General features: G+C 44.0%; 1 protein-coding gene across 6 annotated transcripts in view; it reads right to left on the bottom strand.

The window, feature by feature from the left end:
• Positions 1–920: 920 nt before the first annotated feature.
• The window catches only part of sphkap (SPHK1 interactor, AKAP domain containing), a 61,950-nt gene continuing 46,303 nt past the window's right edge, over positions 921–16,567 (bottom strand). For 4 of the 6 annotated variants that reach the window (XM_005474476.4, XM_005474478.2, XM_005474479.1 and 1 more), the window contains 9 exons: positions 13,287–13,346; positions 12,708–12,848; positions 11,394–11,655; positions 7,807–11,134; positions 6,259–6,420; positions 5,298–5,381; positions 3,388–3,437; positions 2,228–2,409; positions 921–2,061 (listed from right to left, as the gene is read on the bottom strand). In XM_005474476.4, the coding sequence (XP_005474533.1) occupies positions 1,906–2,061; positions 2,228–2,409; positions 3,388–3,437; positions 5,298–5,381; positions 6,259–6,420; positions 7,807–11,134; positions 11,394–11,655; positions 12,708–12,848; positions 13,287–13,346 (4,425 nt within the window). In that variant the 3' untranslated portion in view covers positions 921–1,905. The remainder of the gene's footprint in view (positions 2,062–2,227; positions 2,410–3,387; positions 3,438–5,297; positions 5,382–6,258; positions 6,421–7,806; positions 11,135–11,393; positions 11,656–12,707; positions 12,849–13,286; positions 13,347–16,567) is intronic. The other 2 variants (XM_025898238.1, XM_025898237.1) reach the window with 2 other exon arrangements.

Below are 16,567 nucleotides of genomic sequence, written 5' to 3'. Positions count from 1 at the left end.
TTTTAAATCTCCCAAACATGATGTTTGATCAGATATCTTCTTTTGAGAGCTCATCAAAAAGCTGGTGGTTTGAAACTGATGGAAAATTGGCAGGCAGCTCTATAAAGTGTCCGTCTTAACTGGCATGTTAGAACAGTGTTTTTCTCGCCAAGTCCCCGCATTATCACACTTAAAAACTATGACGTTTGGGAATTCTCAAATTGCTCCTTTAAAGCTCTGTATTGAAATACAGTCTTATGAATTTTTTATGATAGGGAGATGTAGATTAAGCTATAAAACCTTTATTTCTTATAGATTTGTGCTAGACTCCGCTACACTACATGAATAGACGTATAGGGCCACAGTACTAAATCTCTAAATTCAAGTGTCTTAGGTGTATAAAATCAAGCACCTAGCCACGCAGTCTGCCTTTACATTTGTGAGAAAATGTCTCATTCTAAGGGCTCATTCAATTCAAATGTGGGACTGTAATAGGACACCACCACTGCAACAGTCAGCCGCTATTTTTTGTTCCCACTACCTTCTCTTTCCCCTCACCCCGAACCAGTCACAGCAGATGGCTGCCACTCCTTGAGCCTGGTTCAGTCTACCAAAGGTTTCTTCCTGTTAAAAGGGAGTTTTTCTTTCCCACTGTTGCAGAGAGCTTGCTTACAGGAGTTGTGTGTTTCTTGGGGTTTCTAATATTGCAGGAGACTGCTGTTTTGAATTGGCGTTATACAGTTGTATACAACTGTGATGTATACAGCACTATTCCTGAACGCAAACTACAATAATAAACCTATCAGTATGGTTGTGTTTAGTTGTTTTAATTCTCTCTTTTTTGGGAAACAGTTCAATGGAATGCAACAGTGTGCATAAATGCACCCCTGAATATTGAGATGATATTTTCCCTGGTATTTTACAAATGACACAACACTTGCTCGTATTTCACATCACAGAAATTTATTGATGTCAAAAGATAAATACATTCATTTCTACTGTGACCAAGTTTACAGCTGTGTCATGTGCTTTTTCCCCCCGCAATGCTGTTGTAACACAAGATTACCACTAAGTAGAGAAATATACTGACCAAATCCACATACAAATTCAACATTACAAACCTTACTCTGTCTTTTTAGACATAGCAAAAGCTAAAAGAGCGGTCCACTACTCCAAGGTGCAGCAGTTCAAAATCTACAGTATATACAGTACAGCTATCCAAAATAATCCCTTCTTAAGTAACATGAATAAAATATCATACGTACTGAGTTTCAAAGTCACAACAGAGGTGGTACGTTAGCCAATGGACACAACAAAAATCTGGACGTTTTGCTTACATTAAGTAAATGTGCACTTCAATGTGACCATCAGAAGAAAGTGTCAGGGCTTTTTTGGGCTTAGATTTAAAGAGCCTCTTTTAAAAGTAGTTTTAATACAAAAGGTTTGAGCATCTTGAGCTGCGGGAAGGCTATAACCTGATTTTCCTACAGTATGTCCTATAGGTGCCTTTCTCTGAGTGAATAAATAAATAAAATCATGATTCGACTGTGTGAATCTGTAAATATATATTTTCTATATAATCTGGAGCAGTTAGAACCTGCTGACTATGATCACTGGAGGGCTCATTCATTCCCAACAGGAACGTCCAACCCGTGTACCTACAGTTTGCCGTGTGTTTGCGTGCATGTCACTAGAGAGGTAACTCTGGAAACAAGAACATGCTCTCATTAAAGGGAGATCGGTCCAACTGGACAAGGGTGAGAGGTATGAATTTCTCAAGTATGCTGATTGCGTCGTGCTTTCAGCTCTTAGTAGGAGACACTTGGTGTGATGAGACAATACACGCGCAAACAGGAACATGTTACAAATGTGAGTGAATGAGTGAGCTTGTATTGTTACTGTTTGCGATTTGAGGCGGCAAGTGTCCTAAAGTGTCTCCAGAAGCCAATCGAACAGGCTGGACTGGAGAGACTTGCCTGCCTCTTCCGCTTTCTCGTGCAGCTTACAGAACTGAACCACAGCGCCAAACAAGTCTGCAATCCTCCACGCCTTCTGAGACATCAGGTGGACCACCCTCAGGAACTGGGACAAAAAAAAACAAGGTGGTACAGTTTCATGAGCTTTTGATTTATTTTTTTCCACAGTTAAATCAGGTAAGAAAATGTCCAGAACAAAAAGCAAAAACAATACATCAGTAACATGATCTGCTTATGAATTTCTTATTTGACAAGCCAGCAGCTTTGTCTACCTTTGCAACTCTCTTCTCTTTGGACTTCCTGAAGTAGAGAGCAGGAAGGCCCAACTCCGAGGCAGCGATCCACTGTAGAGCCACTCTCAGCTCCAGGTCCATGCACTCTGGCTCGAGGTCACAGTTTACCACCAACAGCTCCCTGATGCTTCCGTCGCCTGCTGTTCTTGCTGAACTGCTCTCTAACAGATCACATATAATATGACATAATGTAGTACGAGTCAGCACTGAATAACACCTTGATGATAGCTATACTGTCCTCACTAACAAAGCAGTGTTGGGGCGCACACACAATTCAGCCGTTCTAAACTCGCTGGAACATCAAAAGAAAATGCATGTAGTCACACAGCGTGTTCAGCTCTCCTGGGCTCAGTTTTGCTTCATCTTTAAACAATGATGATCTTTGAGATGAGACACTTCTGGAGGCTTAATCACAGCACATCCCCCAAGAGTTCCTGATGAGTAATAAGATGTTTAAACTGAGGGAGGTGTATAATTCACAAGTAGATATAACACTATAAGACTTTAAGAGCAATTATTTGGTGATTTAAAAATCCGACATTCCAATATATCGGTCAGTGTTTTGTTTTTTATTCATTTACTTGCCCAAGTCTGCTCACATCAGCTGGTTGTTGATCCCTTAGTTACACTGCAATAGGCCTAGGCTGCTAGGGGCTTCCCTAGATGCATTTCTTCTTCCCTCACCTCTTATCACTATGTGGTTATACACCTCTTTGCATTAAATTGTTTTTCGTGATTAATCTCTGGCTGATCAACTAATAGAAGGTTTCTTCCTGTTAAAAGGACGTTTTTCCTTCCCACTATCACCAAGTGCTTGCTCATAATGGGTTGGATGATTGTTGGGGTTTTCTCTCTATTATCGAAGGGTCTTTACATTCAATATAAAGCACCTTGAGGTGACTGTTAATTGAATTGAATTGAGATTGTGCTGTGTTTCCAGTAGGGAAGTTGCAGATTGTCCTCTGGTGGACAAACTATGCGACATCAACACTCATAATTTCATTAAATGCTGTTTCTCTACTTTTTGAATTTTTTTTAACAGTTAATAAATACCAATACCAGCAAATAGCTAATATCTGCTAAATTAGCCAGTCTCTAAATAACACCATTGATGACTAAGAATTTAAAACTACACTCACCAAATACAGTGTCTTTGGCTCCTGCCAGGTGGCATCTCTCAGTCTCCTCGCTATAAAGAAGGAAAATAATGGAGACTAAAAGTTTCACATATGTTTGACATACATTAATAAAGCAGTTTGACATTTTGGGAAAAGCAGTACCATTAATGCTTAAGTGGGAAATAACCAACTTGCAATGCTATAGCAAGGAAAAGCATCAAGCCTGGCTCTCCAAAGGTAGCAAAATCTGGACACAAGCACATCTTGAAAGCTCACTAATTACAAAGTTGCACATGTTCTGGTAACCTAAAAGCAATGCAACAGTATTTATTTTCATGTAATTAAAATATAACCCGAAATCCAAAGAAGTTGGGATGTTGTAAAATGTAAATGCAAGCAGAATGCAGTAATATGAGAATCTCATAAACCCAATTCTATTCACAACAGAACATAAATGTTTGAACTGGGAAATTTGACTAGTTCATGAAAACTATGAGCTCAAAAAAACAAAACAAAAACCTCCAGCTGGATGAACATTTTGCAACTAATTAGGTCAATTCCACAAACTGTGGAACAGTTTTATAATACTGTTCCTTTGAATGCAGACTTAGAACACCTCATCATTGACAGCACACAATTTCATCGAAAGATTCAAAGAATCTGGAGAAATCTCTGTGCACAAGGACCAAGGCTGAAGATCAATATTGGATGCCTGTGATCTTCAGGCCCTCTACATTAAAAACAGGATTCTGTGTGGAAATCACTGAATGGACTCAGAAGCACTTCCAGATATCGCTGTGAGTTCACCGTGCCATCCGCAAATGCAGGTTAAAACTATCATGTGCAGAAGAAGACATGTGTGACATAATCTAGAAATGCTGCTGACCTCTCTGGTTTGAAGCTCATTTAAAATGAACTGAGGCAAAGCCTTTTTGGAAAACATGCATACCTCATCCTGTGAACTAAAGAGAAGGGGGAACCTTCGGCTTGTCATCAGCACTCAGTTCAAAAGCCTGCACGTCTGATGGTATGGCGTTGCATTACTGCCTATGGAACTGGCAGCTTGCACATCTGGAAAAGCACCATTAGTGCTGAAAGGTATACAGAGTCTTTAGAGCAACATCCAGATGACAACGTTTTCAGGGAAGGCCTTGCATATTTCAGCAAGAGGATGCTTAACTGCACACTGCCTCTATTACAACAGCATCATAGTAGAGTCCACGTGATGAACTGACCTGAGTGCAGTCCAGAGTTTTCACCAGCTGAAAACCTCTGGTGCATGATGAAACAATATGAAAAAAGAAGACTCAGGACTGCTGAACAGCTAGAATCCTCTATCCAGCAGCTGGTCTCTTCAGTTCCCAGATGTTTCCAGACTGTTGTTAAAAGAAGAGGAGAGGCTGCAGTGGCAAACATGACCATTTTTTTGGGGGGGGGCATCTTCGACCACCTTTTTCTTTTTTTAAAAAACGCTACATTTTCTCAGTTTAAACATTGGATGTGTTTTCTATGTTCTGTTGTGAACAAAGTGCGGGTTTATAACATTTGAACATCACGGAATTGTCATATTTTATGAAGCGTGCAAACATTTGTGGAATCGGGGTTTCAAAATAAGATTTTTTTTAATCGCACCAAATAAGCATAATTCACTAAATTACGAACCTTTTTGGATATTTTTTAAAAATCTGCACTGTTAACCTGATTATTTACTGTTTAGACAAATGAAACAGAACAGAATAAATGCAGAAAATTCAAAAGGCTTTTGTCTGTTAAACAGAAAATTATTATTTGTTCTGAAATGACGCTTAATATCCTCGTCTAGCATGTCTGAGAGGAAATAATACCTGCAAGCTTTTTGTGTGTATTAAAAATGTCACTGTTGACACACCAGAGACATAATAATGAGAAATACAGCGATAGCAAAAACATACTGGATTACTGTGCTTTGAGAGGGAACATCAGAAAAAGAATCCAGGTCTACCAGGCCTAAGCTAGACGTGCTGCTGGTCCCATTCCTAGGAAGGAAAAAAAACAAAACAGCAAAAGTGTCATTCAAATGATGTCTCGAGACATCCAGCACGATCGCTCACTTGTGAAGAGAACAATGTCCAAACGCAGGGATGCAGGTCATGTTATTAGCTGGTGATTAACATATAAATAGCAGCTGCAGCAGAACTGGGCACTGAAGCTGGGAGAGCTGGTGATTCGGATTTTGTATTTTTTGCCTGGCAGCTGGTCCGTCTGGAAATGGGGATGAGGCATATTTGGAGGCAGTTAGGTGGGGAGGGTGGACAGGCAAGGCCGGCAGCCGTGCCTTTGTGTCACAACATAGATCAGGGATGAGGCAGAGTTAAAGCAGGTAGATGGAGAGGTTGCAGTGTTATGGTGGTGCACACAACTACTCTTGCTCTGAACACAGTACCTTGCTACTTCCTATTAACTCTTGAAACTGCCCAGATCATTGATTGTCCAGTTTGAGAAATTAAATGAGTTTAGTCATTATGGTATACATCTCTTCTTTTTGTTTTAAGGAAAAAGGGGATCTTATACCATAAACTTATTTTAATAGGTGATTAGTTGGGTAAATAAATGAGAATTTGATGAAGCAGAGAATGGTTTAGTGGATGTTATGAGCTGGCCTTTTGATCCGTGATATAAGAGCTCTTGCACCACTGCAGCCTACTGCTGCAGGAGGAGATCTGGCCCTGTATGGCTTTGCAGAGCGAGCTCTCTTGCCATACACTGCATTAGCAGGTGTGGATACTGGAGCGGCAGGGAGTAAATTGGCATTGGCACGGGAGAACACAGTTAGTAGCAATGGGCCAATGAGAGCGGGGTGAGGGTGTGAGCAGCAGCGTTTGGAGCGGTATCAAAAGAGCAGCGGTTACTGACCCCTCGCTCAGGTGGATAAAACTACTGGTCTCCTCGTGGGGGTCATCTTCAGGGGTTATGTGAGACCAGCTCCCCATGCTCTCTTCACTGCTAGCACTCATAGAACGCTTGTCCCTCTTCACTACTGCAGCCACCGCCACGGCTGTCCTGTCCCTGTCACTGCTGGAGAGAGCAAACCGCAAGATGTCCACAATGTCGGCGGCAATGCTTTGGTCACTTTGGCTACTGTTCCTGCTCCTCTATGCACTACTAATGTTACGCAGACACCCAGTTTTGTTAGTACTAACATCCTTTCTATAAGCCCATATCGGGATCATGTCTTACTGTAAACAGTAACTTTCTACAAATGACAAATGCCTTTGGAGTGTGAAATGATTATTAAAAAGAAAGCTAATTCCTTTAAATATCTTTAATGCATCAGCACACTGCATTTCCCATGGGCACTGTTGGATTTTCAGCTCTTTTTTCCCAGGAGACTGATTAAATTAAGTCATAATCAGATGATTGAGAGCTGCCATCCTCAACAATTCTGCAGGGAAATCAGGTTTTATTGAATAGGCGAGTGACTGACTTGCACTCGCACACAAGGGACAAACACATGCACTCCACTTGTTTCTGGATTACGTGTTTTATCAAGTGAAAAGGAGCTTGTGTGGCCTTTAGCTCTTCCTTTCATTAAGTGATGAACATGACTTATTTTGAGGATACAGCGTTATCAAAAAACACAATAAAACTCTACGTTGAGCTTTCATACATTCCACTTATCGGCTTCTCTTGCACATTAGCGATGCTGCTCATACACTTTAGTGGTGTCATTTGAGTCCAAATGGAAACATGCAGTCTTTGTTACCCCAGAAATGCGAACTAAAAATGTCCTCCTTGACAGTCCTACACTCTGCTGTCTCCCGTGAAAGCCCCCTCAAGACATTTACAGCATTAGAATAAATCTCACCACCATGCTGAGTCCCTGTCTTGCTAAAACGTCAGTCTGGTTTGAATTACTCGTGTATCTGACAATGCAGCCCCCAAATTCTTTGTCATTTCGGCTGTCTCAGTATAATCTCAGTTCCGATTCTATCTAGTTCAATATCAGCGAGTGTTTTGTGGTTTGTTATCTTAGTGTGAGTGCAGCTTGTACTGATAAAGGGGACTTCAGCAGCCACTCTGTGGATAAAGGATGAAGCTGCTAAAAGCTTTCTGCATACACAGTACATCACCCAGACAATGTGAGTCACAGCCTAGCCAAACCTGCTAAAATAGATTAGTTCACCCAGTAAATAGATCCTCTGCATGCCCGCTAAGCTTTGATCAAACTCTATAAATAGCACTGTACACCTGCATTTTATGTGTTTAGTCCAGATTTTCATACTTGATGTTTAAAAATAGTCGAGCACTTTTTTTTTATTTCTCTCCCTTACTCTTGTGGGAGAGATTGATCTCTACATTTCACATCCAGTAGATGACTATTCTGCTGCGGGGTTATTAAAGAAAACTCTGCCTGAAGGAGGGGTCGGACTCTCACACAAAAGCCTGTGAGCGGTGTAATACCTGCTGCTGTTGGTGGGAGCTCTCTCTTGCTTGGTAGCCGACGTGTCTGAGGATGCTTCTTGATGTCCCCCTGTTCTTTCAGGGTTTGAGAGCATCTCTTCATCTCGCTGATCTCCTTCGATGTGGATCAGCGGCACGTTCCTGGGGCCCCTTATGCAGGCTGAACTGCTGTCGCTTCCCCCGGACCCGATGCTGCCAGCTTGCTCCTGGCTCGACCTACTTCGGCTACAGCGTAGATGGGATTGCTTGAACCCTCTCCTCCTTTCACCAACAGGCATGTGCGCCTGTGGATGTGACCCAGGTGCGCCTCCACCTACATCTTGCTGTCCCCCAAGCGCAGATTTGCCAATATCCACTATGTCAGCTGCCAGGCGATTGGCAAACTGCTGCACATGGGGCTGGGAGTCTCCTGCAGCTTCCAAATCAATACTGTCTTCAGGATCAGCAATGATCTTGTTCTTTCTCATCAAAGACTCGATAGAGCTTGACCAGGTCTCATGAATTAGCATATCAGTGATCTGGTCAGTCTTACCCCTCTGATAGAGGCATGAGTCTGACTTGCACAGTCCTGTGGCTGACACAGAGTTGGTGGGGAAGATATTCAATGTGTCCCCGTGCACATTCCGTGCAAATCCATCAAAAGAGTTTGCTTTTATGGGCGAGTTGACAGTCAGCCGTGAGTCTGAGGAGCGCCGGTCTGGCACCGAAGACTGACGTATACAGAAGGGTGTTCTTAGAGGAGGTGGGAACAGGCTGTTGCTCCACTCTTTAGTCTTTGCAATGCCACATTCTTTGTTTTCCTTATCCATATCCCGAAGCATAAACCTGTAGAACTCCTCTGTGATGCTCTCGGTGCTCGACTGTTTAGACAGGCACGATGACGCCCTGACATTAAGGTGGCCGTTTTTCTTCGATGCGGCCTGCTGTACAGCAGCAGCCAGGATGCTGCTGGCATTCTTCCCTGCATAGTAGTCCAACAGAAGGTCAAAGCCTCTGCCCTCGGTCTCCATCTGGTTAACCATGAACCGAGAGAACTCATCTGTGATGCTCTCGCAGCTGGACTGCTTAGAAATCGAGCTGCCGCGACTCAAGTTCTGACCTAACCGGCTGCCCGGGCCCAGGGTGTTGGGTGTGCCAGATGGGTCCGCGTCTTCTTCTGGAATGCTCTCATAACTGGATGCCTTCCCACGGCTCCACCTCTCACACTGCAGTCTGCTGCGTTGCTGGCCTGTTTTGGAGGTATCCACCACATTGAGTTCAGGGCAGTTCAGGATCCTAGCTGTGACCTCAGAGGCAAAGAGGGCAAATGGGTCCTGCGGTTCGTCAGGGTTGACCGACTCATCTACCACCCGGTTGACCAGCCGCTCCATTAGCTCTGGCTGCTCCTCCGTTTTCCTTTTAATTTCACTTAGGCGCGGCGCCCGATGTTTTCTGGAAGCTGAATTGCTGTTCTGACCCTCTTTTCTCCTCAGCACTGTGCGGCAAGCAGGGATCAAATAGCCCTCAGGGACTTCAGCAGAGGACCCTTTAAGGGCACAGAACCAGGGCTGTTTCCCAGTGGAGTTTTCTAGACAGATTGCTGCAAGTTCTGTGGCCATAGACACCACTGTGGAAGCCAAATCATCAGCATAGCAAGTAATCGGTGTCCTGGACTCTGAGTCTATTCTGAAAGAGTTGAGGGAGGACTGAGGTGTCAGAGAGGCCTGTCTGCTGTCACTGCCTGTCCCCAGTCGACCTCTCCTCTCTGTGAGCGGAACTGGGATTTCACTTAAAGGCTCTCTGATTGCACCAGTGCCCTGGTGGCTGTCAGAAAAGTCTTTGGCTGGCAAGGAGGTGGGTTTAGACTGAGTTTGTCTGCACAATGGCTGCTGCTGTTGTTCTTTGATGTTTGCTGCTGAGGACGACGCAATGACATCACCTTCCTCAAGCGCATATTTCTCCTTCAGCCCTGCAACTGTGGATAACTTATCTGTGCAGTGCAGCACGCCGCTTAGATTCTCATTATGCCCAAATAAGCACTGTAATTGGCTTAATGGCTCCTTGGCATCCTCCTTGATGTTAGCAGGTTCCTTAACACAAGCATCACCCTCTCGTGTGTCGCGTGACCCTTGGTCACACGTGGAGATGTGGCTGATCTTTTTCTGTGTCAGGCAGAGAATATCAAACAGCAGATTGTTGACACTGTCTTGCAGAAATACCTGAAAGCTTGGTGCCTCCTTCCCGGTACCCTCCAGTTCCTTTTTCTTTTTTGCCTTCTCTAAAGCATGTTTGAACAGACTGTCTGCCACTTCATTTATTAATTCATCCACCTCCCTTTCATCCGTGTAGCTTTTTTTCGAAAACGTAATGCCATCTACTATCTTGTTATGCGTGGTTTCCAGCAGATGGGCCACACTCCTGTAGCCTTGCGGCTGAGTCAGCACCTCAGCTGCTTCCCGATGCAGGACTTCAGCAATGTTGGCACGAAATGCTTCGACGCTGGTTCCCTCTGCCACGCTGCAGTGCAGCGTGAATGCTGCGGAGGCCTCGGCAGCAGACAGCAGACCGCGGGACGCCGTGTAAATTTCAGCGGGATCTGTGTCCGAATCGCCGCCGTCTCCGGGCTCCTCCATTAAGTCCACAGCTGCGACAGCGCCGGCTACCTGAGCCATGCCACACATAGCTGAGGAGAAGGAGTACTCCCCTTTATCTTCTGGTTCCTGCAGCTCCTCATCGACGTCCTCTTCCGAAGCGGATTCCATGGCGAGCTGTTCTGTTAGCTGCGGGGTAGTAATAGTGCCAATAACATTGGCAGCACAGGCCAAAGCCACCTCTACATGTTTGGATGCGTGTCCGCCGTTGTCGTGGGGAATGTGAGCCTGCGTCTCATTCTGTTGCTTTTCTCCAGTTTTGGTAGCGTGGTCAGGCACCTGGTTCTCCGGCCATTCTGCAGCCCCGTCAGAACTGTCTGGGCTCTGAACAATGACAATTTTAGGGAGTTCAAAAGAGCAGGTGCGCTGTTGGGAAGGCTGTTTAGTCTTTGAAGGGCTCTTGAAGTTGGGAGGGCAACTAGAGAGGGACACACTGATGGCTGCCTCTGAGGCAAAGGAGGTTTCATCTTGAGAGAGCCGTATGAAGGCATCCTGCAGTACCGACTCAGCCAGATTGGTGGCGTAGTACCCCGCTGACTCTTTAGTCTGGATGCTCGCTCGCTGATGCCCTTCCTTTTTCACCTCGGCATCCTCCCTGTGCTGATGACGTGCCAGCTGTCCCCGATGACTTGCAAGTCTGACACAGTGTTTCTGTGCAGCTTCTGGCACGCTCTCTCCCAGGTCACCGCTCTCTGGCTCTGTGAACAGACAGGGAAAAAATAAAAGCCGTGGAAAGAGAGAATGACAAATGTCTACGCTGATTAGGAAGCAGCACCACCGGTTTCCAAAATGTCACATCAACAGTAGAATATTATCCCGATTTACCCTCCACTGACTGTGTGTGTGTGTGTGTCACATTAAATTTTCCCTTAGAGAAAATACATTTCCGAGTGCAACAACAATAATTATAATTTTTACCCTATTCCATCAGCTGAAAACAAACCCTGCCGTACTCACCATTTCTGAAGCCGTCGTCCTCGCTGTCATCTCCCAAGTGTTCTGAGGCGGTCAGGAAGTCTTCCTCTATGGACGAGATGGAGCGATTGGTGTCATCATCGAGGCGCTGTCCAGACGCTTTGCCCTGCTGACACTGTCGCTCTTTTCCCCACTGCAGGCCGATCAGGAACTTGTTGATCTCAAAGATGATGCTACCAGGCTGTGTGGAGCGTCTCTTCCCCGAACACTGAAGCAGGCACACACCTGTGCATCTCTGCCCGCCCTGAACGCAGCACGGACAAATTTCATGTACACTCACACATATTCAATATATATTGTATCCAAAGGTCTAAAAGTATTAAAAAACCTACTACAGACACAACACATAGGTAAGCACAGTTAACACATATAGTCACAAACTCGACTACAAATCTCTTAAAACATTATAAAGCTCTATTGCCTGTTTTTCTTCCTTATATTTGATATACTGAATTGCTTCGGACCTGCTAATGAAAGTTTAATAGCCTGTGTAGGCTCCTAGGGCTGTTTATTGATTCTCACAGCAGTTTTAAACATTTATTTATTGGATGAGCTTCAAAAAAGGGACCGCAACAGGGGAATTTTTTATTTAAAGACAAATACACCAACAGAAAGGCTTATTAGTTAGCTACGTGTCTGCATGTATTTTTTATTGCTGTTTAAAACTTCAGAGTATGGAATTAAAAAGCCACTTTTTGCTCCTGCAGGTGTGTTTTCTTTACATGCACCTGCTGAACAAATCTGACTCGAACAAAGTCGTATTTGCGTCTGGTGCTGTCTGAGCTGGGTGTGACTGAAAGTGAAAGACTCAAGAATTGGCTGTGTGCATGCATGAATTAAGTGCGAACGCATCCTTTGCATCGAAAAAGTTCAAACCAAATATCTTTTCATCAGACTGGTTATTTTTTTATGAAAATGTTTTACTCTTGATGTTTGCTGCTTTGTATTCAGACATACTTTGAAACCAGTTGTCTGTTACCGGCCCAGTTTTCACATGACTATATTTGGAACACACATATAGACTTTTTTTTGCACAAAAATAAAAGTCAAACCTGAAGTTGGTGTTTGCCAAGATAGCTGTGTGCCTCAAAAGATGAAGACATGCTTTTACTAGACTAAAAATGGAAGAATTGCTCCATAAAACGAATTGACTCCCTCATGTGGGGTCTTTTTCCCAGCACAAAAGGTTCACATCTAATCACACAGCGCTGCTGTACGAGAACAGCTTGTGCTCTCGGCCAGTCAATCCAAAGGCTGGAAATACTTGTAACGAATAGAAAACCACTACAAACTTACCTGAGCTGAGGGGTGTGGGTGTGCTTGGCAAGCTTCTGTGGCTTCTAATCCACCGAGCAGCAGGATCTCATTTTCTTTCGGCTGGTGGACGGTCAGTAACTCAACAAGCTTTGGCAGGTCCGGAGACAACGATGCCAATTTCTGCAAGACACAATCCAAGCACAGAGACAATACTAGATGATAACAACAAAGCATTTAGTCAAGTCACTTCAAAGCTGAACATAATGTGCTCTCTGCGGTTCCAAGTCAGAGACATAATTATAAAATCCTTCCTGTGAGAGGACTTGAACCATGTGGAACGATCATTGATCGCCCACCACCGCCACCACCAGCTGCAAAAGACTGCAAAATCTGCATATTATCTACACAAATCATCCCTCTAATTCTGGGTAATGATCTTGAATCCATGGCAACTGAGCCAATGCATGTATCGTATGTGAAATACAAGGACCAGAGTTCCTGAGAGATGAAAAGTGGAAAGGAAGGAAGGAAGGAAGGAAGGAAGGAAGGAAGGAAGGAGGGAAACAAAAAGAGGGCGCAAGGAGAGAACAAATGAGCGTGGAGGAGAAATCTGCTCACCTTGACGCTTTTGTCATCACGACAGTCAGTGTTCTGTGGGTCCAAATTTACAAAACAGACCTGAGAGTGAAGAAAAAGAGGGCGTCAGGATGACGGGATTTTACAGTAATTTTGAAGTTACTGCACTGCCTGTCCATCAGCTACACTACAGAAGCTGTCTGTTCAGTCCACCACAGTCCAATGCATTGTCATATTGACAGAGGCCTTTCTAAGGAGATGTTCTTGTCTCAGAGGGGCTGGTAGAAGCAGGTGTAAACCAGAAATGATTTTCTTTCCCCACGTCTCTCCTCTTCCGCTTTTCCTCTTCAGCTGTCTCCACGCTTTCACAGCGTGTCTGTCACAGTCCCCGTCTTTCCTTCCCTGCCGGTCTCGCGTTCCCTCGGCTCTGACTGCAGGTTTAATGGTCTGTGATGGAGTTATCATGTCAGTGCTGGGACCCCGGGACTGTCCAATAGCTGCTGTTTGATTCTGCAGCACACTGTCCTGTGTGGCTAAATGAATACAGCTCAGCTGCAACAGCATTGGAAGGGGAGTGCAGTTCACCTTGAGTAGTACCCCTACTCAATATGAATGTGCAGCGTGCTTCGAAGTGCCTTGGGCAGAGCGATATGTTTGCAATGCAATCACGATTTCAGGATGTTTCAGGATATTTCAGGATGCACTGCTGCCTGACAGTTTGTGTGAATCTTTTCAGGTTTTCTACATCTCTGCAAAATGTGACATAATTAAAAAAAATAAATAAATGATGATAATTTAAGAGAAGGAAATTATAGATACTCAGAAAGTGAGTATTACATATCTGTCACTGTTAATGGAAAGTATGAAAACATTCAGAAATAGCAAGGTGAAATTAGAACCAGGAGTTTTCAGTTATTGGCCTGATGTGATTGGCTGTTCCGTTTCTGTTTAACGGACAGGTATATATGAGTGCATAACTGTAATAACTATCATAACAAAGGCAATTTCAGAGAAATAGAATGAAGGAAATTCAAGAGGAGGGTGACCCCGCGCTTGATCGACAAAAGCCACTTGAAGAAAAAGGTGTGCAATAGCCTGGGAGGTCACAAAGGAATCCAGGGAGGCAGTTCTTGTTGACTCTTGCTCTGCATGTCCTCCTTGCAGCCCTGCATGGAAAACATGCTGCTCTCCAGACAGAATCCTCCAGCCTGTCTGCAGTTTGCATTTAAAGGTCATGGTGGCAAGCCAGAGGATTGTTAAAAAATGTCTTGTGGATGGATGTGACAAAAAAAATCCTCCAAACAGGTTATGTTTGGAGAAGGGGACACCTGGTTATGTCCGTGCCATGCGTTGGGCTGTCTGCGCTACATCTGGGTCAGGGCTGCTCGCCACGATTGATGGAACAATGAATTCTGAATCGTAGCAGCAAACTCTAAATGAAAATGTCAGGATATGAATTGAAGCAATAGAGAAAGTGGGTCATGCGGCAAACAGCCGCCCTGAGGACGCGAGTGGTTTTATAGAAGATAAGGGGGATAAAGTTAACGTTTTGTAACGTGACCGTAATCAAACAGAAATTGCATAAAAGGACCTGAGGGAAGCAGCTCGAGTGAGGAAATCTACCAACATCCTACAGCTGAAGCTGTACAGTGAGCTGTTTTATACAGAGAACAAGCCAAAAACTCCAACAAAGGACTGATTCACAGTTACTGGACATATTCAGTTGCACCTATTGTTGGATTAGGTGGTGGAACCAAATACTGAAACATAAGGTTTGCATATTTTGTGTCCTCACAAATCACTGTGGGATTGTAGATAACAGAAAAACGAATAACCAAATCTAGTTTGCTCTCATTTTTAAAAATTTGGCTCTTGTTGTTGATTTTTTTAGGATCATGAAAGGTCACAATGTCTAACATGTAAATGTTAGCACACTGTTGGTTGCTCATGAAATTTAGTCATTCTTAGGGGGGGGGGATACCGCTAGCTCTCCCTTTCACTCCCGCCACCTGCACGTCTGCTCTACCTGCTGATATCTAACCCCATTCTTTCCTCTACAGACCTGCAAAAACAATATAGATTCAAATAACCACATTTTGACGCCCATCACCGTTTGAAATGATTTCCCTTGAACCTCCTGAGGTGTGCCTGGCGTATGCTGCTAGGCTTTTAAACAGCAGTTGTGAAACGGCACACATACCTCACGACTTTCATCTTTTCCTCATTTATCTGTGTTTGCTTAAAGAAGATCTAGTCCCAGAAAGCCGTGTCAAAGTATAGAAGCCACAACAGATCCACATGTATTTTTTGGGTGATTTTGGGGGGAAATCATGTCACATTTTCTAGCTGCGGATGTTAAAGTGAAGCAACAACTGCTGCGATAAATAGGCCAATGTACTCATGAGTTTATATTCCAACATGAGGATTTGCTTCTGCTCTTTCCCCCCCATCTCTAAAACACAGTCAGGGCTTCTTCATCAAAGAAAATGGTAGGGTTAAAAGAAAGGAACAGGAGACTGGTAACTTTCAAAGAAAGGGCAGTGACAAAAAACACAGATGGAAGCAGTCAAAATATCCTTCAGCCAAAAGGATAATGTGACACATTCAGAAAGGCCAATTCCCTCAACTTCAATCTGCTATCCGCCAGTCAAACAATGTTTTCCAAACTATGAAGGCTAATAGGAGGAAAAATGCTGCTCGAAAACAGATGCAGCCAAACAGAAAAGATGTGAAGTCAATGGCAGCTGACAATGACAGAATCTATGAAAAGTCTCTCCAGTCGCACCCCGATGAGGACAGTGGATTTTTATTTAATTATGGACGGATGGATATTTAGTCATTCATTTATGTTTGTCCGGTGCCCTTCATGGGCCGCATGTGTCACCTATAACACTCCTTTGCTGGCTCTCTATCAAAATAATCAGAGCAATCTGATCAGCGAGGAGTGAAAGCAGTTTGCCGATTTGCTCGTCTTTTCAGATCAGTTTACAGAGCGTGATGACGACCTTTTCTGTTGTCACAATTGCCGTTAAATGCCAGTGAGATACACATCAGGCATTAGATTACACACCAGTACAAAAATATTTCCACATGCTGAATCTAATCTGATCCAAAAAGGAGGCTGATAATTGATTTTTTAACTGCTTTCACTGCGTTTAGTTTTGTGTCTGCAGTTTTTCACTTCCTGTCCACTTGCTCATCGCAGGATGAACAGCCGGTTCCGTTCCCTTGCTTATGAACGTCTCAGCAGTATTCGCTTGTGCTGATTATTTGGAAACGTTCCCAGAGAAAGCCACCACGACATCTCCCCCCCGTCTACCAAC

The sequence above is a fragment of the Oreochromis niloticus genome, linkage group LG14, assembly GCF_001858045.2.
Source record: "Oreochromis niloticus isolate F11D_XX linkage group LG14, O_niloticus_UMD_NMBU, whole genome shotgun sequence".
In the NCBI taxonomy this organism is placed as follows: Eukaryota; Metazoa; Chordata; class Actinopteri; order Cichliformes; family Cichlidae; genus Oreochromis; species Oreochromis niloticus.
This window is presented reverse-complemented; position numbering and strand designations above follow the sequence as displayed.